At 47.6% G+C, this 26,021-nt stretch overlaps 5 protein-coding genes across 11 annotated transcripts in view; 3 read left to right on the forward strand and 2 right to left on the reverse strand.

Annotated features, from left to right (window-relative positions):
- Positions 1 to 266: 266 nt before the first annotated feature.
- NIP7 (NIP7, nucleolar pre-rRNA processing protein) lies at positions 267 to 10,594 on the reverse strand. Of its 2 annotated transcripts, none has more exons than XM_010850952.1 (5): positions 10,351 to 10,594; positions 10,145 to 10,231; positions 9,913 to 10,051; positions 9,072 to 9,212; positions 267 to 1,103 (listed from the first exon to the last, which is right to left on the reverse strand). In XM_010850952.1, the coding sequence occupies exons 1-5, from the start codon at positions 10,404 to 10,406 to the stop codon at positions 873 to 875; spliced, it is 654 nt and encodes a 217-aa protein (XP_010849254.1). In that variant the 5' UTR covers positions 10,407 to 10,594; the 3' UTR covers positions 267 to 872. The 2 variants fall into 2 exon arrangements, with proteins under 2 accessions (XP_010849254.1, XP_010849255.1); XM_010850953.1 differs by lacking the exon at positions 267 to 1,103 and adding an exon at positions 8,152 to 8,866 and having other exon boundaries at positions 10,351 to 10,588.
- On the forward strand, positions 1,085 to 7,013 carry TMED6 (transmembrane emp24 protein transport domain containing 6). The gene is made up of 4 exons (XM_010850954.1): positions 1,085 to 2,052; positions 3,256 to 3,382; positions 4,598 to 4,746; positions 6,627 to 7,013. The coding sequence occupies exons 1-4, from the start codon at positions 1,840 to 1,842 to the stop codon at positions 6,858 to 6,860; spliced, it is 723 nt and encodes a 240-aa protein (XP_010849256.1). The 5' UTR covers positions 1,085 to 1,839; the 3' UTR covers positions 6,861 to 7,013.
- A 67-nt stretch (positions 10,595 to 10,661) lies between the features above and the next one.
- Positions 10,662 to 17,576, forward strand: COG8 (component of oligomeric golgi complex 8). The gene is made up of 5 exons (XM_010850955.1): positions 10,662 to 11,087; positions 12,279 to 12,486; positions 13,253 to 14,080; positions 15,959 to 16,127; positions 17,112 to 17,576. The coding sequence occupies exons 1-5, from the start codon at positions 10,693 to 10,695 to the stop codon at positions 17,390 to 17,392; spliced, it is 1,881 nt and encodes a 626-aa protein (XP_010849257.1). The 5' UTR covers positions 10,662 to 10,692; the 3' UTR covers positions 17,393 to 17,576.
- Positions 17,577 to 17,761: 185 nt separating this feature from the next.
- On the forward strand, positions 17,762 to 19,607 carry PDF (peptide deformylase (mitochondrial)). Its single transcript, XM_010850960.1, has 2 exons — positions 17,762 to 18,387; positions 19,171 to 19,607. The coding sequence occupies exons 1-2, from the start codon at positions 17,793 to 17,795 to the stop codon at positions 19,326 to 19,328; spliced, it is 753 nt and encodes a 250-aa protein (XP_010849262.1). The 5' UTR covers positions 17,762 to 17,792; the 3' UTR covers positions 19,329 to 19,607.
- VPS4A (vacuolar protein sorting 4 homolog A (S. cerevisiae)) overlaps positions 19,600 to 26,021 on the reverse strand; it is an 11,898-nt gene continuing 5,476 nt past the window's right edge. For 2 of the 6 annotated variants that reach the window (XM_010850959.1, XM_010850956.1), the window contains exons 7-10: positions 25,845 to 25,926; positions 25,408 to 25,627; positions 24,270 to 24,410; positions 22,695 to 23,557 (exon numbers count right to left, since the gene is read on the reverse strand). In XM_010850959.1, the coding sequence (XP_010849261.1) occupies positions 23,456 to 23,557; positions 24,270 to 24,410; positions 25,408 to 25,627; positions 25,845 to 25,926 (545 nt within the window). In that variant the 3' untranslated portion in view covers positions 22,695 to 23,455. The other 4 variants (XR_826227.1, XR_826228.1, XM_010850958.1 and 1 more) reach the window with 4 other exon arrangements.

Genomic DNA, 26,021 nt, shown 5'->3' on the forward strand with positions numbered 1-26,021 from the left:
AGGACAAAAGAATTCCCTTTTGTCCATTTCTTTTGACAAAACAAATGTTAAAGTTTAAAATTCATCTTGTAGTTAAAATTTGGAAACTTTGTACAGCTTTAATACCTATTAACTACATGTTTGGGGGTTTGGTACTGCTGTTTTTCTAACAGTTAACCCCAAATTAAACTAGTAAGAAGGTGAGAACTTGGTCTCCACTTGATGTTGGTGGTAGCTAGTTGTGGTCTCCCTCCAAACCAAGCTTTAAGATCCAGCAGCTTCTTTATTTCCAACTCTCACATTGTTAGATGGCACACTCTAAGTAAAAGTGTGACACTGGGATATACTTAAGGAAGCAAAATATTCCATTAAGTGTTTCTCCAATTTGAGAAATGCATAGATCCACTAGCCTCCCCCCCCCCCACTTTTAATATAACTTCAATGTTATTTTTTACTATAATGTTACGGAATGTGTACAGAAAAACCTCTGCCTATAGTTTCTATGGGACTAGACAACTTACCATGAACTGATGACTGTTTTGGTGAATCTGTCACTGCTTACCACATATTGGTGAGCAGTGATAGGACTGGGGCAGTGGTGGGACTCCAGTGGAGGTGCTGGTCACTGTGCGTCACTGGGTAACGATCCCGGTGTCTCCTACCTTCACCTTAGCAGCACTGCAGCCACTGTGCCTCCAGATTGCTGTGATGTCATCTGGCCTTGGAACTGACCACAATTATGAAGTACATTCTTCATAACAGCACATACTTGGTGACAGTTAAAAGTATTACCACTCGGATTCATTGTGATACATTCTGAAGCAATACTTGGTTAGAAGGTACTCATGCTTAAGATGATGGCTGAGAGAAAAACATGTAGACTCTGTCAGAACTCAGAGACTGACAGACACACTGTCCTGAGGGGTAGGAGTGTGAGGCCTACTCAGGGCCCCAGCTGTGCTTGTAGATGGTGAGTTAGCCCCTGGACCCTGGATGTCCATTTCATTTCTAATGTAGTAGGTAATGGTACTTCCGTTGTAGGCTGATGTGAGAATAAGATGCAGGTAAATCTCTCCTCCATGAAGACAGTGGGTGTTCAATAAGTCTTTTTCCCCCTGTGGGTGCTAAAGAAGCCACAGATAAAAGAAGACATATCAAGTGTCTGAACAACGTAACAGTCTTTCAGTGGGTTTTGGATAGCTTTAGGGGTGACTGTTATCATTCAGGTGGATGGTAGCAGAATGAGGAGGGTTAGCTGGAGGAGTTTGACCACTGTCTCTTGCTCACTCTTCATCCATTTAAATGTTTCTACACACTTCCATGCTGTGCTTTGCTCTCCTATGCTGTAGCACTGGGCAGAAAGAAGTCCTGAAACAGGTTTTGCCCCTTGTATCTTACAGGAGCAACAGGTATCATCTAACAATTTGATATGAATAAAAAAAATCTCCCAGCGACTGTGTACTGGGAAATAAGTCCATACATTCAAATAGTTGGAAATAAACCTGCTTAATGTTTATTCCCAACAGGTAAAAACTGAAAAATGACAGCCCAAAGGAAGGGTGGAAATCGCTCTTCTGAAGTAATAGTCTATGTAGAAACCCACTAAATAGGTTTGGTAAGCCACTGAGTTTTCGATGTTAAAGCAAAAATTCTTCCTGTGAGCCAAATGTGGGTATCATGCCAATTCTATTCTGGAATATCTTATGCGTGGCCCTGAGACTGGCCTAAGTGTTACTTGTGGAGTTAATCATTACCCCAGCAGTGGTCTAAATTGCTTGATTCCGTGCTTGGTTCAACAGTACATACACTAAACTGCTTGATTCCACTGGGCTGCACACACAGGAGTCTCCAGGGAGCAGCATGTTCCCTTTGCTTTTTGTGGCTGGACTGGTGGTTCTGAACCTAGTGAGCTCTGCTAGGAGCCAGAAGACAGAACCCCTTAGTGGCACTGGGGACCAGTCCCTCTTCCGTGGAGCAGATCGACACGACTTTGCCATTGTGATCCCTCCAGGAGGCACAGAATGCTTCTGGCAATTTGCCCACCAGACTGGCTACTTCTATTTCAGTTATGAGGTGGGTACGTGGTCATACTGGGGACTTGTTTTTCTTGTTTGTTCATTTCCTTTTATAAAGGGGGTCAGGTTTTAAATAAACACAAGGTTCTAGTTGTCTTTATTATGCTATGACTCCCCACCTGTTAGTGAAATGGGTCTGCAGTTAAATGGAAACTTGATAGATGAATAATCACTAAAACATATGGTTTGGTTTCTCAAATTTGGGGCTGTGGCAGCGTGCCCGAAGTCATGGGACAAACTGGGTGCCTCTTCCTGGAGAGAGAATCATCACATTTACTTGAATTTGGAGATGAGAGGGGAAAGAAAGAGTCCATTTTTTAAATATTAAAATAATATGGATATGGTACCAAGCTGAACAAAAAAAAAATCACACGGACTTTGGAGACAGACCCAGAGATTTCAAAGACGCTTCAGTTTATGAAGTTGGGGAAACAATATCACTCTCTTGCCTTTAGGGGTAATTCCCACAAATTGAAGAATCACCGACTCAAGGTTTCTCTATGTAATCAGTCCTGTTGCTTAAATACTTTAAGCCAAGTACTTTAATCCATGCTGTGCCCAAGGATGGTCTTGCTCACCAGTAACTTAGTTGTTCATTTCCTTTGTTCTTTACCTTGGAAACCTATTAACTTTCTAAATTTTGTTTACATATTAAAAAACTATATTAGTCTTATGCCAATGTAACTTAAAATTCATTTTATACTAACTTATCAGAGATTTTCCTTATCTCTGAATTAATAATAGAATAGTAGCTACCACACAGCTCACAGCCTGGGCTTGTCCAGCTTGGAGACAAGTGCCTATTGAATGCCTTACTTGCTGTCAAGTATCAAAAAAGCCCAAGTCTGGTATACCACTGGGGACGTCAAAACCAAGTTGAGTTCAGCCAAGAACTACATGGCCAGATTCAAGGTCTGAGACACGTTTTCTCACCAGGTGCTACTGGCATTTTGGACAATTCTTTGTCTTGCTTACTGTTTCTAACATGGCAGGATGTTCAGCATTGCTGCCTCCCGGCCCTCCCCTACTCGCATGCAACATCAATGCGATACCTCAACCCAAATTCAAGGTGGGGGTTGGGCAGTACCACCCCTGACTGAGAACCATCGTACTGATGGTCACTGGATGTCAATCTTACCATTCAGTTAGCTTCCTGATGATGTAGCACGGGCTTTCCTCCCTCTTTAATGTGTCTCGGCAGGTTCAGCGGACAATAGGAATGTCACAGGACCGGCATGTTGCTGCCACTGCACATACCCCACAGGGTTTCCTTATAGAGACCTCTAAGAATGTTCGGGGACAGATTAACTTCTCTACCCACGAGACAGGTCTGTTTTCATTCTCACAGCTATTGTAATAATCATGTATTTCTTTGAAATTGGGAAAATAATGAGGAAATATTGAAATTAATAAGTACTGAGATGCAAAAGCCCTGACTTTTCCACATATGGATGGTGAAACAGTAGGGGAAAAAAATTAACCTTGAAAACCAGAAACCAGATTTCCTGTAGACTGCCAATGGCCAAGGACATTAATCAGATGTCCTTGATTGGGCTCCAGAAGCTCGATTTTATTTCATCATCTCCAGTGAACCAGATTATGGGAAAGTGATCAAAACAGGCAGATCCATTTATGATACAGAATTACAATTAATAAATTTATTATGGGATAGTACCCCAGTCATCGGAACAACTTGAGCCAGTTACCAAAAAGCAAACTCAGAATATAAGGAAAATGCATGGCCATGACAAATATCCACATTCTACAACAAAGCACTTCTCCAGTCGCCATAAAATTCCCACAGTCAGATCGAGCCTGTCCTCACTCCGGACAGCACTAGTCAGTATGAACTGTTCTCTGTACCAGCCAGGTGCACAAAAAAAGACAGTATTTCTCAACAGGTACATAAGACAATCCTTCAGTTCACAGCACAGGGTATCAGCATTATTATTTAACATCTTGGCCCTGATATGCCAGTAGTGCCTTCCAGTCGCTTAAGACGATCAAATACCCTGCCACATCTTTCGAACCCTGCTCCTCCCCACTGCTCCCCCACTGCCACGTGCAGGAGGCGACCTCAGTTGAGAATAAGCATCAGTACATACCCCAAACCAGCAGCCCCCATACAAACCACCTTGCAGGAAGTCACTCCCGGATAGCTTCTTTCATTCATACAGCATCCATCTTTTTCCTACTTTCAAGATCAAGATGATATCCCAGCTCTAATGGTGTACAAGCAGGCAAACAATATGCTCTTAATATGCTTGTGGTTAGAAATAGCTTAGAAGATGTGAGAATTACAGGTTGAAAAAGATGAAAACGTTTTCTATCCAATACAGAGCTCAAGTTACTAAAATCTGGCAAAACATTATAGTATTTAGTAAAATACATTTCAGGTAGGATCTTCCACATCAAAAACTGAATCTTTGCAGTTTTGTCTATAGTAGCACATTTAATTTTGGAGAACAGTTATCTCCAGGGAAATTTAGAGGGTCGGAGGGTAGGAGATCAAGAACTTGGTAATGATCTCGGAATTTGTACAGGTTTTTATCAGCTTTGTCTAGCAAACCAGCAAAATCGCTTTGCTTCCGTCCAAGTATACCTCAACTTTGGAGTCTTCTATGAGGGGCCTGAGATGGACCACAAAGAGAATGAAAGAAAACAACTGAATGATACTCTGGATGCAATTGAGGTAACTGTTCCATGGGAGAGAAACATCCATGGAAACTAAGTTTAAATTTGGAGGAAAGATTAGAATTAGTGGGAATAATATCATACTAGTAAAAGCTCATTTGGGTAGAAACCAAACAGGCGAAAAGATTTGAAGCCTTTAATTTTGTGACTTGGAGCTCTTGAAATTCCTCACTTGATGCCTCTACCAGGCATCAGCAAATAATGGCTCGCAGCCTTTTAATTTAGATATAATACACCACTTTTAGTGTACAGTTTAGTGGTTTACAAAGTCCTGCAACCATTACCAGCATCTAATTCCAGAAGTTTCATCACTCCAAAAATAAACTGCATGCCTGTTATTCACTCTCTGTTCTCCATGCCCCCCTAGTCCTGGGTAATCCCTCACTAATCTATTTTCTGTTTCTACAGATTTGCCTCTTCTGTACATTTCACATGAGGGGACTCATACAATGTGGCCTTTTGTGTTTGGCTTCTTTCATTGAGCATGTTTTCAAGGTTCAGCCACATTGTAGCATGTGTTAGTACTTCATTCCTTTTTCTGGATGAATAATATTCTATTGTATATATGCAATGTATTTTGTTTCTTATCAGCTGGTAGGCATCTGGGTTATTTCCACTTCTTGGCTATCATAAATAATGATGCTGTGAGCACCTGCATATAGATTTTTGTATGAACATACTTCTATTTCTGTACACATAAAAGTGGTATACTCTGCTAGTATGATAACTTTTGAACTTCAATGAGGAACTGCTCTTTTCCACTGTGGGTAACACATTTTACATCCCACCAGCAGTGTCTGTTGAGAGCTGCAATTTCTCTATATCCTTGCCAGTGTGTTTGTTATAGCAATCTAGTGGGTATAAGTGGTATCTTGTGGTTTTTGAGTTGTGTCTCCAATGACTAATGACACTGAACATTTTTCCATGTGTTTTTTGGCCTTTTGTAATATCTACTTCAGAGAAACATCTATTTAAATCCTTTGTCCATCTTAAAATCTAGTTTTTTTAAATGGTGGAGTTCTAAGAGTCCTTTATATATTCTAGATAACAGTCCTTTATCAGATATATGGTTTGCAAATATTGAGTTGGCCAAAAAAGCTTGTTCAGGATTTTCTAGCCTATCTTCCAGAAAAACTTTTCAGCCAATACAGTATTTTATCCCACTGTTTGGGATCTCTCTCCACTTTCTTGACAGTCTCCCTGATGCACAAAAGCCCAGTTTTTGTAAGTCAAGTTTTACTGGAACAAAACAATGCTCATTTGACAATTATAGTTGGTCCCCCTCTGTATCTGCAAGTGGAGACTCTGAAGATATGGAGGGCTGACAATGGGACCAGAGCATCCTCTGCAGGTCCTGGGACCAACCTCCCTGAAGATACTGGGGGACAGCTAACTGGGCACATGTCCGTGGCTGCTTTTGTGCCACAGTGGCAGAGTTTAGTAACCGCAACAGAGACTGTATGGCTTTCAAAGCCTAGAATATTTACTGTCCGGCCCTTCAGTAAAAAATTTGCAGGCTCTTATCTTCTACCATATACAAAGAACAGAAGACACTGCCCAGAAATCATTGATGTGCTGAGTATATGTCTACATCTAGACATACTCTGGAAGAGCTTTCTGGTTTCAGCACTGAAGTTTTTCATTGTAAAAATTATTTTTTAAAAACTGACGTCCAGGTAATTTTTTCATATACAACAAAACTAGCCATTTACCAACAACTCCAATAGCCCATTTTTTTTTGTTCTGCACCCTCAATAGCCAACTTTTACATATCATAAAATCACGTGAATATAGGAGGTTAGTGTTGGTGGGTGCCCAGGCGAGGCTAGATGAGAGGTAAAAAGGAACCCTTTCTGTATTTCACTTTCTGTCCCACAGGAGAGCACACGAAAGGTGCATTACAATATCTTTCACATGTGGCGACACTACAACTTCGCTCGCATGAGAAAAACAGCTGACTTTTTCCTTCTCCAATCAAACTATAACTATGTGAATTGGTGGTCAACAGCCCAGAGCCTTGTCATTGTTCTTTCTGGGATCCTGCAGCTGTATTTCTTGAAGCGTCTCTTCAATATCCCAATGACTACAGAAACACAGAAGCCAAGATGCTAACCTCAAATGACTACAGTGCCCTAGCTCTTTCCTTCTGGGCACAAGCTTTGTTAAATCTTTGTAAAGTTGGGAAAAAAATCAATTTTAGAAAGTTGTACTCTATGGCTCTCATCTACACAGGCAAAACAGCAATAAAATAATAAAATGTGTTAAGTTCTGACACTGATTATTTCTAAAGTATGCACTAAATGCTATCATCAAAATACTGCCCATCATACTGCAATCTCCTAACCTTCACTGTATCTATTTAGAAATTAACAGAGAACCTTGGAAGAGAAAAGAGTTGAAACGAATGGGACAAAAATATATAAACTGGGGTTTATATGTTGCATACTAAAACAGGAGTTGTAGAGTGCTTTGCTATAACTGAAAAATGCTTTCTTTTTAGAGATGTCATCTTCGGAATTTAAAATAAGCAGTATATGCACTAAGGAAACTACAATGCTATGCTAAGTCACTTCAGTCGTGTCCGACTCTGTGTGACCCAATAGACTGCAGCCCACAAGGCTCCCCCGTCCCTGGGATTCTCCAGGCAAGAACACTGGAGTGGGTTGCCATTTCCTTCTCCAATGCGTCAAAGTGAAAAGTGAAAGTGAAGTCGCTCAGTCAAACCGACTCTTAGCAACCCCATGGACTGCAGCCTAACAGGCTCCTCCGTCAATGGGATTTTCCAGGCAAGAGTACTGGAGTGGGGTGCCATTGCCTTCTCCGAAAGAAACTACAATACAGGGAGTTAAATTTTTTCTATGATATGCTTTTTTGCTAAAAAATACTTTAATAATTCTAAAAGTAATTTTGGAAGGCATGGGGGAGGACGGAAGAGCTGAATTATTATTGCAGGGTCTCTGATTAGTGCTTTTTGTCCAATCCAGTGAGGTAATTAAAGATTTATAAGAATATACATATAAATGAATCACTCTGCTGTACACCTGAAACTAACACAATATTGTACATCAACTATACTTCAAGAAAAAAAATTGAATTAAAAAACCAAAAGATTTATAATAGAAATCAAGGTGATAAAAATAACATTCAGCCAGGGATCATACCATTCAAGAAAAAGATCAAGAAAACCGCTTGCTAAAACCAAGATAATATAATCAGATTATGTTCATAATATCCTATTCTTAGTAACAGAAATACTCAGTATAAGTGTTACAAAAACAAGTCTTAGCATGTATTCAACACCATCATTTGCCAAGCGTTGTGTTAGGTGCTTTACAATCATAATTCTAAATTTTAAAAACTATTCTTAGGAAGATGGGTAAGGTATTTTCAAAGAAGAAGGAAATGAAGCTTATTGAAGTTTAATGACTCATCTAAGGCCATATAGCTGGTAAATGTGAGAAACGGTGTTTTAATCAGAGTTTTTTCTTCCATACCACACAGCACCTATCATATAGAAAAGCCACAGAATAAACTGCCCTTACTATTTTATCTATATTTCATTTGTAAAATCCCAAACATGACCTACTATTTTGATATGGCAATATCTATTTTTCATAATATTAATAAATAGTTAAGAAAATTCATTATGTCCTTATCATGTGTTTGGAAAAGTGTTATCACAGATAACAATAACAAGCTATTCTTGTCCTCAGTTCCAACAATTTAGAACCTGTTACTCAAACAAGAAGCCCTCTGATTCAAATATAAAACAGTAATCTATTGAGTCACAATCACAAAGATCCAAAACCCCATTTTTAAGTCATTTCTGCATAGTAAGAATCCAGCCTGCATTTGTCGGTGATAGAATATTAAACTAAGAAGTCCCTGAAGAGGTCACAGTGTTGACAAAAATTCAACATGACGGTGGCGCCTACAGAGACACAGGAAACAAAACTAGGCCCTTCCACACAGCCACAAGTCCTTGCGACGATTTTGCTTTAAGTCAATGTCTCTTCATGTCGCACATATTCCCCAATGTCTGCTTGATGAAATACCACAATCGCCATGGGGTCTACTTTCCTGCAGTCTTGTGTGGACTTTGCTGCCACCCCAAAACCCTGGGATTCAAAAGAAGAGACACTGATTCACTCAAGTCATTCAATAAATACGCATTGAGGTCTGGAAACAACAAAGACGAAAAAATACAGTTTTTTGAAGAATTCAAAAGGTGCCAAGAATTTAGCCTCTCAAGAGCAGACTGAAAACACATTCTTCTTGAAAGAAAAGATACTTGATTATTTAACAGCCACCATCTCTACTCACCAGAGGGACATCTGCCATGGAGTACACCACGACTCCCTGGTACTGAGAAGTGTTTTCAGTGATTCGCCCAAGTCCAGATTTCAGCACATGGTTCCCATACAGAAAGGACTGCTCTGCTCCAGGTTTTATCCACACTTTATACTAGAAGAAAAAGAATTAAACCCAAAAGACATAAAAATGCTAACAGTTACACCCTTGTAGATCAGCTAGCTACCACGTCTGTGGTTTATTCTTCTTATGAACTAAGCTTTTCTTACTTTGACATTGAATTATGTGCGTGTATGTGTATATTCAGTTGCTCAGTCGTGCCCGACTCTGTGACCTCAAAACTGAACTACCTTGACCTATAATACTATGTCAGTTGGAGGTACAAAACATAGTGATTGTTATTTCCACACATCATTTATTTTGTCATATGAATTTTCAGGGAAAGAGGCCTGTTTCCCTTAAACCGTTCACTCCATGACGAGACCTACCAAGAGATTCTTTCCTCAACTCTTCAATTTCTCCCATGGGCTAAACGTTTAACAGCTCTTTTTCTGTACCCCAATGGGCTCCTCTTCATAGCCACCTATTTGCTTTTCAGTCTCGAGCTGCGTCTGCATAGGCTTTTCCATTTTTGCTGGAGATAAGACCACTACGCAGCCCCACAGGGTTAGCTCCTAGCCCCCAGCCCCAACGACGCCCAGGTAGCAGATGTACAGCTTCAGGTGCTGGCACTGACCCTAGGCACGGTCAGCAACTCCGCTGCATAGCAGATGTGCCTAATTCTGCGTTCTGACGTGGCCCTCAGCCTACACTGACTCCATCCCTAGCGGCGAGCTGAAACCACCCTACAAACCTTGGCATAGGGTGCTAGGTAATCCAGAGCCGTGATGTGCAACCGAAACTTATGGGTCTTGGTGAATTTTCCGAAGCACGTCCCCAACGACACCAGCTTGTCACCGGAGATATTGGCGGCCAACTTCAAAATCTTCTCACTGAAGGGATAGGGAAAGAGGAGGTGAGGGAGTACGGTGGGACCCAGGCCCGAACCCACTCCACGCTGCCTACCTGGCCCCGCGCCGCCTCACCTCACGTAGTACACCCGGTCGTTGTGCAGCCTGAAACAGTAGGTGCCGTCGGGCCTGTCGACCAGCAGCTGAAGATTCTCCCCGATGCTGAGAGAAAAATGAGGACTGGAGACCGCGCCCGGAGTCGTCCACGCACCGCGACCCCCGCCCCACCCACGCCCGTCCCCGCCAACCACACACTCCCTCTTCTGCTCCAGCGCTCTTACTATTTTGCTATCTTCTCAAACATTACTCGGGTCTCCTCTTCAGTAAGCGGCCTCATTTTCCCGCTGGGTTGCAACGCCGGATCCTCGTGCCTCAGTTAGCGGAAACGGAAGCCCAGCCGCCGGGCTCTCCTTGGCAACCCCAAAGCCGGCCTCTCTAGCTGCTTTCTAATCGTTCCCCACGCTAGCGCCCGGTAGTCTGGAGGACTCTCGGGAAAAGAAAGCCGGCCTGACGAGAAACCATAGAGACCGTGACCGCCCCCCCCCCCCCGCGCCTTCCGGTTCTAGATAAGAAAGTCAGCGCCCTCCCTGGACGGGAGAGGAAGTGACGCTGTTGCCGAAAAGATGGCGGCGACGGCGACTATCCCATCTTCAACTACGGCCTCGGCCACGACGACAGCCACCGCGGCTGCTCTCGGGGAGGTGGAGGATGAAGGGCTCCTGGCATCGCTGTTCCGGGACCGCTTTCCGGAGGCCCAGTGGCGTGAGCGGCCTGACGTGGGACGCTATCTCAGGGAGTTGAGTGGCTCAGGACTGGAGCGGCTGCGGCGGGAGCCCGAGCGCCTGGCCGAGGAGCGAGCGCAGCTGCTGCAGCAGACGCGCGACTTGGCCTTCGCCAACTACAAGACCTTCATCCGCGGCGCCGAGTGCACCGAGCGCATCCACCGCCTCTTTGGGGATGTGGAGGAGTCGCTCGGCCGCCTGCTCGACCGCTTGCCCAGCTTCCAACAGAGCTGCAGGTGCGACGGGCCCGGAGCTAGAGGGGCTTCTAATAACTGTAATAGCTGTCTTTATGATGATAGAAGTACTTAACACTTAGTGCTTACCATATTCCAGCTTCTCCTCTGAGCATTTTATTAATCTTTTTAAGCATAACAGCAGCCTTCGAGGTAGGTACGCCATTCCCATTTTGTGTATAAGGAAGTTGAGACCGCCCCAGGATGTTTCGAAGTCAGAATTGGAACCCAGCAAGCACGTCCCTCTTATAGGGCTGTTGTGAGCACTAAATGGAATGCATACAAAGCACTTATCATTGGGTCTGACATAACATAATTAACACCCTACAATTGTCAGTTTAATATATGTGCATATTTACGTAAACATACACACATCACACATATACACAACACACACGTACATAACGATAGCTTTCAGAGATCATCTGATCCAAAACTTTCATTGACAGGAGACTGACGGGGAAATCCCATTTGGGAGCAGTAATACTCAAAAAAACCCCACAAAAACCCCACCAAACTTCCTTTTTGAACCATATTCTGCCTCTCTCCTTCATAATCCCTAATTCTGCCTTCCGGCCTTTCATGAGAAAAGTGTTTTCTTTAGAGTCTTTCAATATTTGAGAATAGCTTTCATATTCTTCCAGTTCTCTAGAATAGAGAGGGGGCTTCACAAAGCAGGCCTCTGCAGTTACAGAGAAGGGAGACTGTAGCAGGAACTAAGGTTGGACAACAGCAGAGAAGATTAAGAGGCTGGGGGAACTTGAGGATTAGGTTGTAGTTCAAAGCTACTAGGGGCATCACGCAAATAAGAACAGCTGTTATTAAAGGAACATTTACTCCATATCAGATTCTGTGTTAAATGGTTTACACCCATCAACTCATTTAATCCTCACGTCCTTATGAGATGGGTCATAGTACTATTTTACTAATGAAGAAACAGTTCAGAGAGACTTAAGTACCTTGCCATGGCTTGTTAAGTGGCATATCTGGATTGAAATCTTTTTTTTTTTTTTAATCACTTACTAGTTGTGTGATCTTAGACAAGTTGCTTAAAATCTCTGGGATAAAAGTACCTGATGAGTTTGGTGTGAAGATTAGATTACATTAATCGTCTAGCCTGGTGTCAGTTCATAGTAAGTGCTTGGTAACTGGATGCACAGTAGTGAACTACCAAATGTTCTCCTGACTTGCTAGGAATTTTGTGAAAGAGGCTGAGGAGATCAGTTCCAATCGCCGGATGAACACCCTGACTCTAAACCGGCACACAGAAATCCTGGAAATCCTGGAGATCCCTCAGCTCATGGACACCTGTGTCCGGAACAGCTATTATGAAGAGGCCCTGGAGCTGGCAGCCTATGTACGCCGACTAGAAAGGAAATACTCCTCCATCCCTGTCATCCAGGTAGCCAACTTGCCCAGAGAAGACTCAAACCGATGTTCTTATGGTCAGTAATTCTGTGGTCATCACTGACCCTTTAGGCATAAATCTTGGGGAAACTCCTTGCATATTTCACATCAGTTACTGCAAGGCAAGCAGGCTTGCTCATAAAACATACATTCATTATTCAGTCAATTGATAAATATTAACCACGGGCCAGACAGTGATCTAGGTGCTGGGGAAGTAGTGTGAACAAAGGCAAGGCTGTGCCTTGTGTGACTATAAGCTGTTAACTGGCAAATAAATAATATCCTTTCAGATAGTGAAATACGCCAGGGAGCGGGCTAGAAAACTAGGTGGGTTGCTCCAGGAAGAGTGGTCAGGAAAGGCTTTTCTAGAGAAGTAACATTTAAGCTGAGATCCAGATTATGAGAAGCCAGCCACATGATGATGTAGGGAGACACCAAACCAGAAAGTGTCCAACCAAGTATAGCAGGCTAAGGAGAGAAGAAGTTGGGAGTGTTTAGAAGTAAACAAGACAGCCATTCTGGCTGGTATGCCGTGAGCAAGGGGAGAGCGTTAGGACGCAGGCGAGGGCAGGAGAACCAGGCGGGGCCTGTAGGCCACAGTGAACCAAATCTTTGTTGGTGAGCCTGGATGCATCAGTTGTAGGAGGTCTGTCTCATACATCAGGACAGCAGTGGGAATATTGATTGGCAATATTCAGGGCTAGTGGAATGGACTGTGGGGAGTGTCTTCCCCAACGTACTGACTCACCCTGTGTTGTCAGGGCATTGTGAACGAAGTGCGCCAGTCCATGCAGCTGATGCTGAGCCAGCTGATCCAACAACTGAGGACCAACATCCAGCTCCCTGCCTGCCTCCGTGTCATTGGCTTTCTACGGCAAATGGATGTCTTCACCGAGGCTGAGCTGAGGGTCAAGTTTCTTCAGGCCCGAGATGCTTGGCTCCGTTCCATCCTGACTGCCATCCCCAATGATGATCCCTATTTCCACATCACAAAAACCATCGAGGCCTGCCGTGTCCATCTCTTTGATATTATCACCCAGTACCGTGCCATCTTCTCAGATGAGGACCCTCTGCTGCCTCCTGCCATGGGTGAACACATGGTGAATGAGAGTGCCATCTTCCATGGCTGGGTGCTGCAGAAAGTCTCACAGTTCCTGCAGGTGCTGGAGACCGACCTTAACCGAGGGATTGGCAGCCGTCTGGACTCTCTGCTGGGCCAGTGCATGTACTTTGGGCTGTCCTTCAGTCGAGTAGGGGCTGATTTCCGGGGTCAGTTGGTGCCTGTTTTCCAGCAGGTGGCTATCAGCACTTTCCAGAAAGCAATTCAGGAGGCTGTCGAGAAGTTCCAGGATGAAATGAACTCTTACACCCTCATCTCGACTCCAGCCGTCCTGGGCAGCAGTGCCCTGCCGGCTGCTGCTCCAGTCACTCAGCCAGGGACCCTGCAGCCGCCCATGGTGCTCTTAGACTTCCCGCCCCTTGCCTGCTTCCTCAACAGCATTCTGGTCGCTTTCAATGATCTGCGCCTCTGCTGCCCTGTGGCCCTGGCGCAGGAGGTGACCAGGGCCCTGGAGGACGCCCTTGACAAGGCGAGCGCAGAATGTTGGCTCTCTACTGGGGCCTCCTTTTTTTTTTTTGCCGGGGCGGGGGTGGGGGGGGCGGTGGGGGCGCTCCTTTCGTTACAGGTGGCAACTTTTGTAATACACCAGTCCGTGTGACGGGGTGTCTGTTGACTTAGGTTTAGTGTGGTTTTAGAGGTTTTTCTAGTTGAAAAGGTCTGCTTAGTCCTCCTTCGTAAAGTGGCTCACTTGTAGTAATTTTTCAGTGATGTATTGGTTTTCTGTTGCTGCATGACAAACTCACACAAACATAGCAGAAACAATACATATTTATCATGTCTCAATTTCTGTGGGTCAGGAGTCCAGGCACAGTATAACTGGGCTGACCTGCTCACAAGGTTGCAGTCGAGTTGTTGGCCCGACCGACTGTGGACTCATCTGGGTCTCAGGATCCCCTCCTTTCAGGTTCATTCACGGTGGCGTATTCCTATTCCTTACAGTTGTAGGACTGAGGCCCTCAGCTCCTAGAGACCACCCCACTCCATGAGCAGTTCACAGCTTTTGATTCTTCAGAGCCAGTGGGAGAGCATCTCTCCTGCCTGAGTCTCTTCCTCAGTCCTCTTTTTAAGAGGCTCATCTAATTAAGTCAGGCCCACCCAGGATAACTTCCTTTTTCATTAATTCACAGTCAGCCGATTTGGGATGTTAATGAAAACTGCAGAATCCTTCACCTTTGCCATATCCTGTTGGTTCTGCCTGTGCTCAAGGAGGAGGAGAAAACACAAGGGAGTGGGTACCAGGAGGTGGGGATCACAAGAGCCATCTTAGAATTCTGCCTAATATAAGTAACACTACTGATCCCACTAATATCCGAGTATGGTGCACATTTTTAAACATTAAATCTTTAGATGTTGAGGTGCTTCTTATAATTGATGGCATCTTATAGTCCCTGTCAGCCAGGTGGCAGTTGTGACGTGGTTGCATCAAGTCTTTCTGTTGATGTCCTCCGGTAAGAAACAGCAAGAAAGCATGAGCAATGAAACTTTATAGGGTCAGTGAAATTCAGATAATAGTAATTACCTAATATCCATCTAGAGCTTACCTCATGTCACATAGATCATCATACTTTATACATATTCAGCCTTTATCCTCACAACTCTATGAGGTTAGGTCCTTCTGCTGGCTCTGCTTTATAGATGAGCGAACTATCAGACACAGAGGGCTTAATAATCACTTAGAGGCCACAGAAGCACTGAGTACACAGCTGGAACTAGAGCCCAGAACATCTAGCACCAGAGGCTCTGTTATTTACTTGTTTGTTTGGCAGTACATTGCAGCTTGTGACCAGGGATTGAACCCAGGCCCTCGGCATCCTAACCACTGAACCACCAGGCAATTTCCCAGAGTCTCTGCTCTTAACCCTGTTACAGCTGTCTGTAATGTTAGCTAGGCTTGCTCTGTTATTTGTATGTGGAAATAGTGAATGTTCTTTGTATGTGGAAATAATGTATGTTCTTTTCCAGCTCTGTTTTCCTTCTCCTTTACAATTTTCTAGTGGTTCTAGCATTCTGGAACGTCAGAGGCCTTACTCAGTAAAACGCTGATATTTTCCTGGATCCATCAGAGTTCTAGTCCATCTCCCATGGGAGCCAAAAATGATGTATTCTGTGTATTTCATGATGTTCCTGCACTGGAATTGGAAACTGCACCAATAATAAAACTAGTTGAGTAAGAAATACATCATTGAAGTAACAGAATTGTGAAGACTGACCACAATTGTGAATTTAAACAAGATAATGATGTACTGTTTGGAAAGACTGTTCTTTTGGAAAACTTGAGGGCTGCACATCTTTGTCACTGCTGATGGGGATAGATTAACAGGTAATTGGTGGTGCCCTTTTCTCCTAGGTAACTAAAGTAATCCTGGCCTTCCATCGTGCGGAAGAGGCTGCCTTCAGCAGTGGGGAGCAAGAGCTCTTTGTCCAGTTCTGCACTGTCTTCCTGGAAGACCTTGTTCCTTACTTAAATCGCTGTCTCCAAGTCCTTTTTCCTCCAGCTCAGATAGCACAGACCTTAGGTAAGAGATGAGAAGATAAGATTTTTAAAACTATTTTATTGACATAATTCACATACTAAATAACTTACCTATTTTTAAAATTCAGAGTTTTTAGTAAAAATGTACAGAGGTGTGTGCAACCATTGGTATCATCTAACTTTAGAACATGTCCATCATCCCAAAGATCCCTGGTGTTCATTCCCCAATCCCACCCTTGAGTGAGTGAGTGAAGTCGCTCAGCCGTGTCCGACTCTTTGGGACCCCATGGACACCAGGCTCCTCCGTCCATTGGATTTCCCAGGGAAGAGTACTGGAGTGGGTTGCCTTTTCCTTACCCAGGGAACTTGGTGACCCAGGATCGAACCCGGGTCTCCCACGTTGAAGACAGACGCTTTACCGTCTGAGTCACCAGGGAAGTCTCTAATCCCACCCTTAACCCCTGGCAACTACTAACCTACTTTCTGTTGCAGTAGATTCTCCCTTTCTGGACATTTCTTATCAGTAGACTCATTCAATATGTTTATATCTGGCTAAGTGAAAGAAGCCAATCACAAAAAACCACTATGATTCCACTGCCATGAATGCTTATAGACGGTGTTTATGAAGTATTTTTTTGTAATTTGCCTTCGTATCCCTTTGTCCACTGTCTCTGTGCGGTGAAGGGCATGTGGGAGAGCAGTGGGCAGTGGTCCCACCAGCAGAGTGGCTGCTCTTGGCTCCCCCAGCTTCTCTTTGGCCCTGTCCGGGGAAGCCGGTGCCTGTCCTGGCTCTCCTGGCACTGTCTATCTCCATCCGCCCTGCACTGAGCTGTTCCGATTACGTTCACAGTCTGGCTTTACGGCACAGCTCCCTGTCCCCTGTCACAAAGGTGACTTACTGTACTGAAATGTGGTAACTGTGTTCGTTACTCCAAATAAGTATTTTGGGTTTTTTCCCCTTGTGACACATAAATATTTAAACTTATTAAACGCTTTTTTCACTTATGTTCTTTACCTTCTGGGTCAGGCATTCCACCCACTCAGCTCTCCAAGTACGGAAACCTGGGGCATGTGAACGTCAGCGTCGTCCAGGAGCCTCTGGCCTTTATTCTGCCCAAGAGAGAGCCGGTCTTCTGTCTGGACAAGGAGCTAGTCCCTGAGCTCCCGGCTCCAGCGCCAGCACTGCCGCCCAAGGCGCCAAGCCCCGAGCCCGTCACCCCGGTCACCCCGGCTGTCCCTGACGCGGGGCAGGAGGAGGTGGAGTCCGCGGGGCCCCCGCAGCCCGACGAGCCTAGTGCGGGCATCTGACCGGCGCTGCCTGCCCCCCAGGCTGATGCGGCCGGTATCTGGACTTGGGGCCGGGGAAAGTTAGGCAACCCCGGTGGGAACGGGTGTTGCCGCGCGTGGGAGAGGCTGCAAAAGGGGGAATTCAAGAGAGAACCCCCAATACTGTAAAGCAACCATATTCCAATTAAATTTTAAAAATAGTGAACCTCTTGGCTATTCTTGAAAATGCTTGGTTAAACTATCATAAAAGGGACTTAATAAGGCTGAAAGCCGCCGCGGAGAGGCAGGCTGCGTACGGGGAGCGGCGCCGGCGCTCCCGGAAGGGGCACGGAAACTTCACTTCCCGGCGTCCCTGGTGGCGGAGCCTCGGCTACGGGGGCCGGCGAGGGACGCGGCCGGCCGGAAGACTGCTCCACGCGCCATGGGTCTCCTGGGGGCTGGGCTGCTGCTGCGGTGGCTGCGGGCGCCGCGCTGCGTTGGGTCAGCCCTGCTGTGGGGAGAGCGGGTAGCGGTCGGCGGCGCCCGGGCCTACAGCTCCACGCCCACCCGGGATGGACTCGAGGGGCCGGCGCGCCGGCGCTCCTACTGGCGCTACGTGCGGCGTCTGGTGCAGGGAACGCCGGAGCCGCCGTACCCGCGCGTGTGCCAGGTTGGGGATCCGGCGCTGCGGGCCGTGGCGGCCCCGGTAGAGCCCGCGCAGCTGGCGGGACCCGAGCTGCAGCGGCTGGTGGAGCGGCTAGTGCAAGTGATGCGGCGTCGGCACTGCGTGGGCTTGAGCGCGCCGCAACTCGGAGTGCCTCTGCAGGTATTGGCGCTGGAGTTCCCTGAGACGCTCTTCCGCGCTTGCGCGCCGCGTGTGCGCGAGGCCCGTCAGATGGAGCCCTTCCCCCTGCGCGTGTTCGTGAACCCCAGCCTGCGGGTGCTGGACAGCCGCCTGGTCACCTTCCCTGAAGGCTGCGAGAGTGTCGCCGGCTTCCTTGCTTGCGTGCCCCGCTTCCAGGCGGTGCAGATCTCAGGTGCGGAGAGGTGGGGTCCCTGGGGCGGCGACTGGGTGCCTGTGTGCTCCCCTTCAACGTATGTAGGCGGCGGGCTCGGATCCCACGAAACAGTTTACCCCAAGTTGCAGTTAAAGTGTAGACATGTTGATGGCTGATCTCAGGAGCCTACCGACATGAACAAAGAGCAGACCCTAGAGTGGACGAAATTCAGGACTGATGGGATGGGGCAGGAGGTGCCTGTGAGAGCAGAGCCAGCTCAACCGGGGCACAGGGGTGGGGACTGGAAGAGTGGCCTGGTTCCACTGTGAGCTCTCACCCTGTCCTCTGCCCTGTCGCTCACCCTGTGTCTCTTTTCTCTCTCTCTCTCTCACACACGCACACACACATCTCTGCTGCTATTAGATCTGTCGTGGTGGCTTGGGAGAAGTGGAACCCAGCTTTGCCTAGCTCAGGGTGATAAGCCAGTACCTGTCTGTCATACCACAGGATATTCTGCAGAATGTGATTCTTTGCTGGAGGGTTGGGATGGTGGTTCTTCTTGAGCAAGCCACTTGGGAAGATCATGTCTCATTTTAGCCCCATAGTGAGCCTAGCAACCCCCCTGTCAGGGTTGGGAACCTGGTTGAATACTTGGTAGAGTCACAGTTCAGACTTCATTTTTTAGGATGGAGAGGCGCTGCCGTCTGCATTCCCTTCCGATGTTGCCTCTTGTAAACACAGCCAGGGGCAGGGAAGGTCTCAGTAGGTTGAGAATGACGCAGTTCCAGCATGTCCTCACCCAGGCTGTACCTTCCTTTGCAGGGTTGGACCCTAGAGGAGAGCAGGTGGTGTGGCAGGCGAGTGGGTGGGCAGCCCGCATCATCCAGCACGAGATGGACCACTTGCAGGGCTGCCTGTTCATTGACAAAATGGACAGCAAGACGTTTACAAACATCCACTGGATGGAGGTGAATGACTGACCAAGACACACACACTCCAGCTTTGAGCTGGGCACATCTTCCTTGCTGGACTTGGTGCTGGCTCTGCTCTGACAGAAAACAACAGACTGCCAAAGCTGCCGAACTGAGTTGGAGGAGGATGCTAAAAATGTGTACCCTGAAATGAGCTATGGACAATATATCTTCAACTTGAAAAGAGAAACATCTCCCCTAAAGGAGTGGGCATTTCCTAGCAATTTTGTATAGAGATGGGAGGTGAGGGGTGCAAATAAATAGCCACTCTCAGTAGATGTGATTTCAGAAGAGTGTAGCCATCTATTCCCCAAGCCAAGATCAGATTACGATGTAACCCCCAAACGTCTGAAAGCTATGTTTAAAATGCAGATTAAGGCTGTGGTTGCTCGTCTTCACCAATGTCTTATGTTACAAAGGGTCCATGTGTGTTACTTGCACAGTCTCTGTTTGTTTTGGATACCAGTCTGCCTGTAGAAGCAAAACACAGGACAGAATATCCCCAGTTCAATGACAGTCTTAACGTAACTGAGTGGTCATACATTTTTCAAGGTTCAGATACAGTTTAGGTCTCGGGCTTTTGCTTTCCACCTTTAACAGGCCTGGGGAAGGTTTTCCTGCTGAGATCTCTTAGGTAGCTGGTACGTGGCTCATTCTTTGGGTGGAGGCCATGGAGCAGGGCATGGAGCGATACAGGTTTCCCCGTGATCTGAAAGAACGTTCTGACGAAGCCTTTCCTAAGCTGAAACAGCACACAGGGAAGAAGCAGTTACGGAGGACACATCATGCTAACAGATGCACAGAATAAATCGAGATGCAGCACAGACGCTCACAGACACGGTGCAAAGCGATGACGGCTGGATGCTGAGATGCTGAGTGTAGCTCCTGGGGAAGGAGCTTGGTGGTGCCACTCTGGCTGCTCTGAGTGCTTGCTGCTTCTGTAAGAGCTTGCTGCAAAACAGAAGTGGAATGCTGTTTTGGCTTTTGCCTTTTTTGTTAAAGTGAAAGTCCTCTTCAAGTTTCTTTCCATTAGTGAAAACAGGTACTAATGTAGGTCTTTCAGAGAAGCAAAGCAGTGCAAAGTGGTTTCAACAAGTGGGGACTGCCTGTAGTTGAGAAGGAGCAATGAGCCTTTTCCTGTCACAGTCAGGGCAGAAACAGAAAGCAGGAAATCTATTTCCTCGTCACCACACTTATTCTGAAAAAATAAACCAGCATCATGGCGACAACGGTTTTAGCTTTAACATTCTGTCAGAGCTTTGTCAAGAGGTGAAGGAGCTCATTTTTATGTTGAGTTTTGCCATGCAGGTACTCTTACCGAAGTCCTCCAAAATCCAAATACAGGTATAGTAAGAAGTCCAGTAAGCTGTTTATAGAGAAAATGTATCTTAAACAGTAGTTAATCAAACGACCCAGGAAAGACCCATTCTTCCCAAGTGCTTTCTCTAAACAGCCAAGTCTGGGGTGTGTGAGGCCATGCAAGCCAGCCAAGTCTGGCTTTGCGTCCCTCACACTTCAGGGAGGAACAGGGCCAGCGCTGCCCTGAGGTAAGGACAGGCTCAGCCCTCTCGGAATCTGTAGTAAGCTCTCATTTATATTGAAAACGTGGCCCCTTAGGAAAATTAGGATTCAGTGAGCCTCCTTTCCCTTGCAGGATGGCATTAAAACATTCTGAAGGTTCCTTACAGGCCCTGAGGTTGACAGTCCTTAATCATGCCTTTGTCGTACAGATTGGTAGTATCTGCTGGACACTTCCTGACTTAAGGCCCAAAGAAAATGACTGCTCAGTGTGGACCTCGGGGAAAGCCTGAGATTCTGTTGCTGACAATAGATAAGATTTATGGTTGTAATAAACAAGGATGGATTTGATCAATTAACCCAAGACAGTACAACCCAAAGACAACAAATCCTTGCCTTTACGAGGAAGAAACTCTCTTCCATCTTGGGCACATAGATCAGCTGCAAAACCAAACACATGATTCAGCACCTTGAGCTAATGAAAGTTTTAGAAGTCAACTTCCACAGTGTAAATCAATGTAGGCAGAGGGTTAAGAATGGAATCCCCAGGTAGGGAGGAAGTGAATTTCAGAGTAAGCACTTAGGGAAGGAAGTTCCTCTGCACTTATTAGCCATGTTGAGCATCACCACTGTGCCAGGCTCAGCAGCGAACAAGACAAGTGTTTGCCCTGTCACTCAGGGTAAAGAGAGAAGTGGGAAGGCAGGGCAACTGTGATGAGAACTGTGGCGATGAGCCCCAGCAGCCCTCCGGTTTCTGCTAACCCCTGTGACTTGCCAATGTGTTCAAGCAGCGGCAAAAAGGAAGCAGGTTGGGAGGAAAAAAAAAAGGCAAGGGCCTTCCGTTTTAAATAAAGGTAACGAAACACAACTGACTAAAATGAAGCAGTACAGGGAGGGGGTGGCCAGTAGTTTTTGAACGGTATGTTCAAATGGTAACTGGTGGCTGAGGGTCCATAACTAACTAATCAGGAACATGATGTGGAAACTCTCCAGCAAGTGATACAGCTCCCCCGACCCAGCACAGCACCATCTGGAGGTCAGGCCTGTTGACACTCCAGGTAACAAGAGCGGGGCTGACCCACTGCACTGGAGAGGAGCACTGCGCCTACGTCTTCAAGGAACCAAGCAAAAGCTGGCTCAATTCAGCAGACACCCCTACCCAGATCAAAGAAACACCACGGTGCAATGCTAACAACGTGGGCCATTCTGGTTGAAGGCACTGACACTAAGTTTGGGAGGGGGAGGAGAGCTAGAGCAACCAGATGCCAGGCTGTTCCTGCCGCCCCTCAGACAGTACTCCCTGGCCTGCCACCAGCTCTGGAGCCATGGCTGCCTCACTTCCAGGAATCACAAACTCAAGGGGCCACCGGGGCTGGACAGGAAATGCCAAGGAGTGAAGCAGTCCGGGTGGGGAGGGTGAGCCGGAGGGCACAGTCCCCTGACGAAGAAGGCAGATCCTGGATGCAGGGCCAGTGTTTCCCTAACCTGCTTCAGAAGCCAGAGATCTCAATTTTTGTCAGCTCTTGACTTTTAAATGTTGGCAGCAGACCAAACCAAAGCACAACCACAGGCCGTGTCTAGACCACAGGCCTCTCAGCTTGCAGCCTCTCATCTGGAGGTTGAACAAGAACTGCCCAGGTCCCTGAAACACACCCACCGCTTCCAAGGCCTTGGGGGAAGAAAGGTCTCGTGAACGCGATGGGAGAACAGGCCCGGAACTGCAGTCGCTGGTGACATTCCGGTTTACTTGCAGCTCCACTGAAGAGAAGAGAGCAGAGACCAGAGGGTCTTTCTAGGGGAAGCAAGTGTGGCCTTCAAGGAGCCCCCAGACAGGAGTCAAAGATGAGAGCACTCTCAGGTGGCTCAAGAAATGAAAAGGGTTTATTAGCCCGCTTCCAGGACAGGGACCCGGGGCAGTGGCTGGGCTCAGTGTTCTCACATTCAGAGGGATTAAAAAAGAGGCAGCAGTGACACCTGCCTGACTGCGTTCCCTCGGTCTGATCTACACAGCTTTGTGCTCACAAAAACCATCCTCTCCTCCTGCAGGGAGGACACAGGGCCCAGAGGAAGTGAATGGCTTGGCTCTACTCGTGGCCCATACAGGCAGAGTCTGGACTGGGGATCCCAGGCAACAGCCATTTGGTTCACACGGAGCAATACTTGGATCTGGAAGGGAGGGGCAGCGGGGGCGCTGGGCAGCCATTCTGAAGGGCCGCTGCACCAACTCCAAGGCCAGGGGCTGCTCCCACTCCCTGACACCTCGGGCAGGTTTTAAATTTATAAACAAGTCAAAAATCCAAGCAGCATTAATTTAGGGAACAAAGAATGGTTTAAAAAAAAAACCATGGGAGGCGGGCAGGACAAGGAGATGGTGAGCATCCAGAAGAGGAGGAGGAAGCAGGAAGAGCCAGTACCCCCCAGGTACCGAATGTGCTTCTGTGACTCCGCAGCGGGGAGGCCCTTCCTTCCTGCTCCCCCACTGACGGCCGGTCAGCAGGGGGACACTGCAGTGGCCTTGGGACGAGCCCTGGAGCTCTGTGTGGCCACTGACCTGGGGAGTACCATGGATTGACCCCAATCAACCTCCCACCTTCACCATCAGGCAAATGAAGAAGCTTTTAACTCTCCTGTCCAAAGTCCTCTGAGAATTTCTTCACTTTCAGGAGGTCTTCTGCATTCACAGTGGGTCGAGTGGTGGCCAAAGACCGGAGCATGTCCGACTGCAAAGAGAAGTGCAGGCAGGTGAGGGGGCTGGGCTCCGAGCCCAGCTTAGTCTCAGCCCCACACAGTCCAGGGTGGGAAGAGGGGTGGGAAGAGCCCTGCCTCTGAGGTCACCCCCAAGTCCCAAATGCAGAACTCCCACTGCCTGGCTTCTGCCTGAAGGCCTCCTGGGGCAACCCATAACATTTCTAGACAGCCTACTTCCCGTTGAGGGAGTCTTAAGTTCCTGTTATCTCTTAACTCCTGTGAGAAGCTCTTTGTAAGTGCACGCCCACCACACCAGGCCCAGTGATCTTGCCTGACACCACCTCACAGGACAGGCAAGACCACTGGCAAGGCTGAGATAAGGACAGGCCAGGAACAGTGAGCTGAGTGGCTGCCTGTGCAACTGCACCAAATCCACAGTGCTAAGGACAGTTACTGGTTCCTTCTGGGTAAGGAGGCCAACCCCAAAGGTACCAAAGCAGCAGTCCTCACCTGGCCTTTACTCTTCCTGTTGAAGAAGATACAATTCTAACACTACGGCCTCCATCCTGGGTCCCCACTGAGTCTGGTATAAGGAGCGCCAGCTCCAGAGCCCCAGAGACCATTCTGTCTAGGAGGAGCCACAATAGCACAGAACATGGAAGGGGAGGAGCAGATTTCATTCTTGGACCGAAACCCCCAGGTTCCTGGGCTCTCTGTAGTCCTCTCTCCCAGCCAGCGACTTACCATGCAAACCACAGGCTCTAGGAGTTTGTCACCAGGGACATCCATCCAAGTCATCTCTATGGCCCCTGGGTCCCCCGGTGAGCATGGGGTCAGGAGGTCATCGATCATAATGCTAGGGTTGGTGCGGGAAGGGCCACAGACCTGAAACCAAACGGGAGCCTGACTGGCTGGAAGGGCTGCCCCTTGGCACCTGGGGAAGGGGCGGGACACCTCGGGTTTCTGAGCCCTGAGGAGAAGGTGACAGCATGATGTGGACGAAGGCCTGGGTTTCTAGATCAGCAGTCTGATCTGAGTGATGGGCTCCTTCAAACTCTTGGGCTCTTGGAGTCTGGGTGGCTCCAAATCCGATTTCAGAGGTTTGCGATCAGCATGCTCTTGCAGCTGTTGTTCTCCAGAACCACAATCTGTGACCCAAAGACCTAGAAAGCTTCCTTTCCTCATCAGCTCCATCAAATCTCACCATGAACGTGGTGACGTCAAAAGTGTTTTTCCAACTGAAGGCTGCCTGCTCCGTTGGCAACGTTTCCCCAAGTATCTCCAGGGCTCAACACTTACGTCCTTCAACTCTGGACTCAGTTCACCCAGGGTGCCCCATCCATTAAGAGTGCAACCTACCCACACCCCCTCCAAATCACAGAACACAAGACCTCCCTCCCTTGCTGTTTCCATCACCCTCTAAGAAAGGAGTCTTTGCCGTCTGTCTCCCCCACTAGAAATGAGGCTCGTGTAAGGGTTTCCGTCTGCTGTGGTCACAGGTGTCTCCCCAACACCCAGAGCAGAGCCAGCAGTGCCCACGGTGACGCTGACAGCCATCTACCGCGTGAATGCATTTCCTCTGCGTGGTGTGCCATTTTATGCCCCTCGCTTTCAGACACACAGCAGGGCCCACCACGAGCACTGGCACAGGGCTGACACAGGTGGCAGAGGTGGTGGCCACAGCGCCCTGTCCTCTGGCATCACCCGATTTGAGGTGGTTGCCCTCAAGCCAGCATTGCAGGGGTGGTGGGAGCATGTACAGCCCTGGCCCCTGAAGGCACTTAACCTCGGCTCCCAAGATGCATTGTCACCCAAGCAGCCAGAGAGCCAACATCCCCTTTCCTGTGACACTTTCTAAGTGGCTCCTTGTGGGCCTGCTCACCTTTTTGAAGTGTGTTGCTGACTGCACTTTCCTCACGGGCTGCATGAGGGAGTCCCGCACAATGACGCTGATGTCTGCGCCCGAGTAGCCTTCTGTCTTCCGGGCCAGCTCGTGGATGTTGGCCTCTGTGAGGTTGTGAGGAGTGCTCCCCAGATGCAATCGGAACATCTGGGCACGGGCAGCCTCCTCCGGCAATGGGATATAAATTCGCTTTTCAAACCTAGAGAGCCAAGCACATGGCAGGACTTGAAAGCGGAAGGCGGGATGGTCTCAACGGAGAGGCTCGGGCGCCCTCCAGAAGCCGGCCTCACTAAGGGCTCTGCAGACTCGGAGAAGCCGCCAGAGAAACAGGGTCCAGCTATATGCCTGCTGCCAGCTGCAGGCTGACCATGGCTGGAGACAGACCTCGGCCCTGGGCTCCTCCAGGGAAGACTCACCTCCTTCTAATGGCCGAGTCCAACACCCACGGGATGTTTGTGGCACCTAGCACCAGAGTCCCATCATTGTTGTTCCCCACCCCTGTGGACAAAGGGAAACAGACGCCAACTCAGCACCTGCCAGGCTCAGTCAGGACCTGGGAGGGAAGGAACTCGGGGGCTCTGTGTCCTGAACTG

The sequence above is a fragment of the Bison bison genome, unplaced genomic scaffold, assembly GCF_000754665.1.
Source record: "Bison bison bison isolate TAMUID 2011002044 unplaced genomic scaffold, Bison_UMD1.0 scf7180017864297, whole genome shotgun sequence".
NCBI lineage: Eukaryota > Metazoa > Chordata > Mammalia > Artiodactyla > Bovidae > Bison > Bison bison.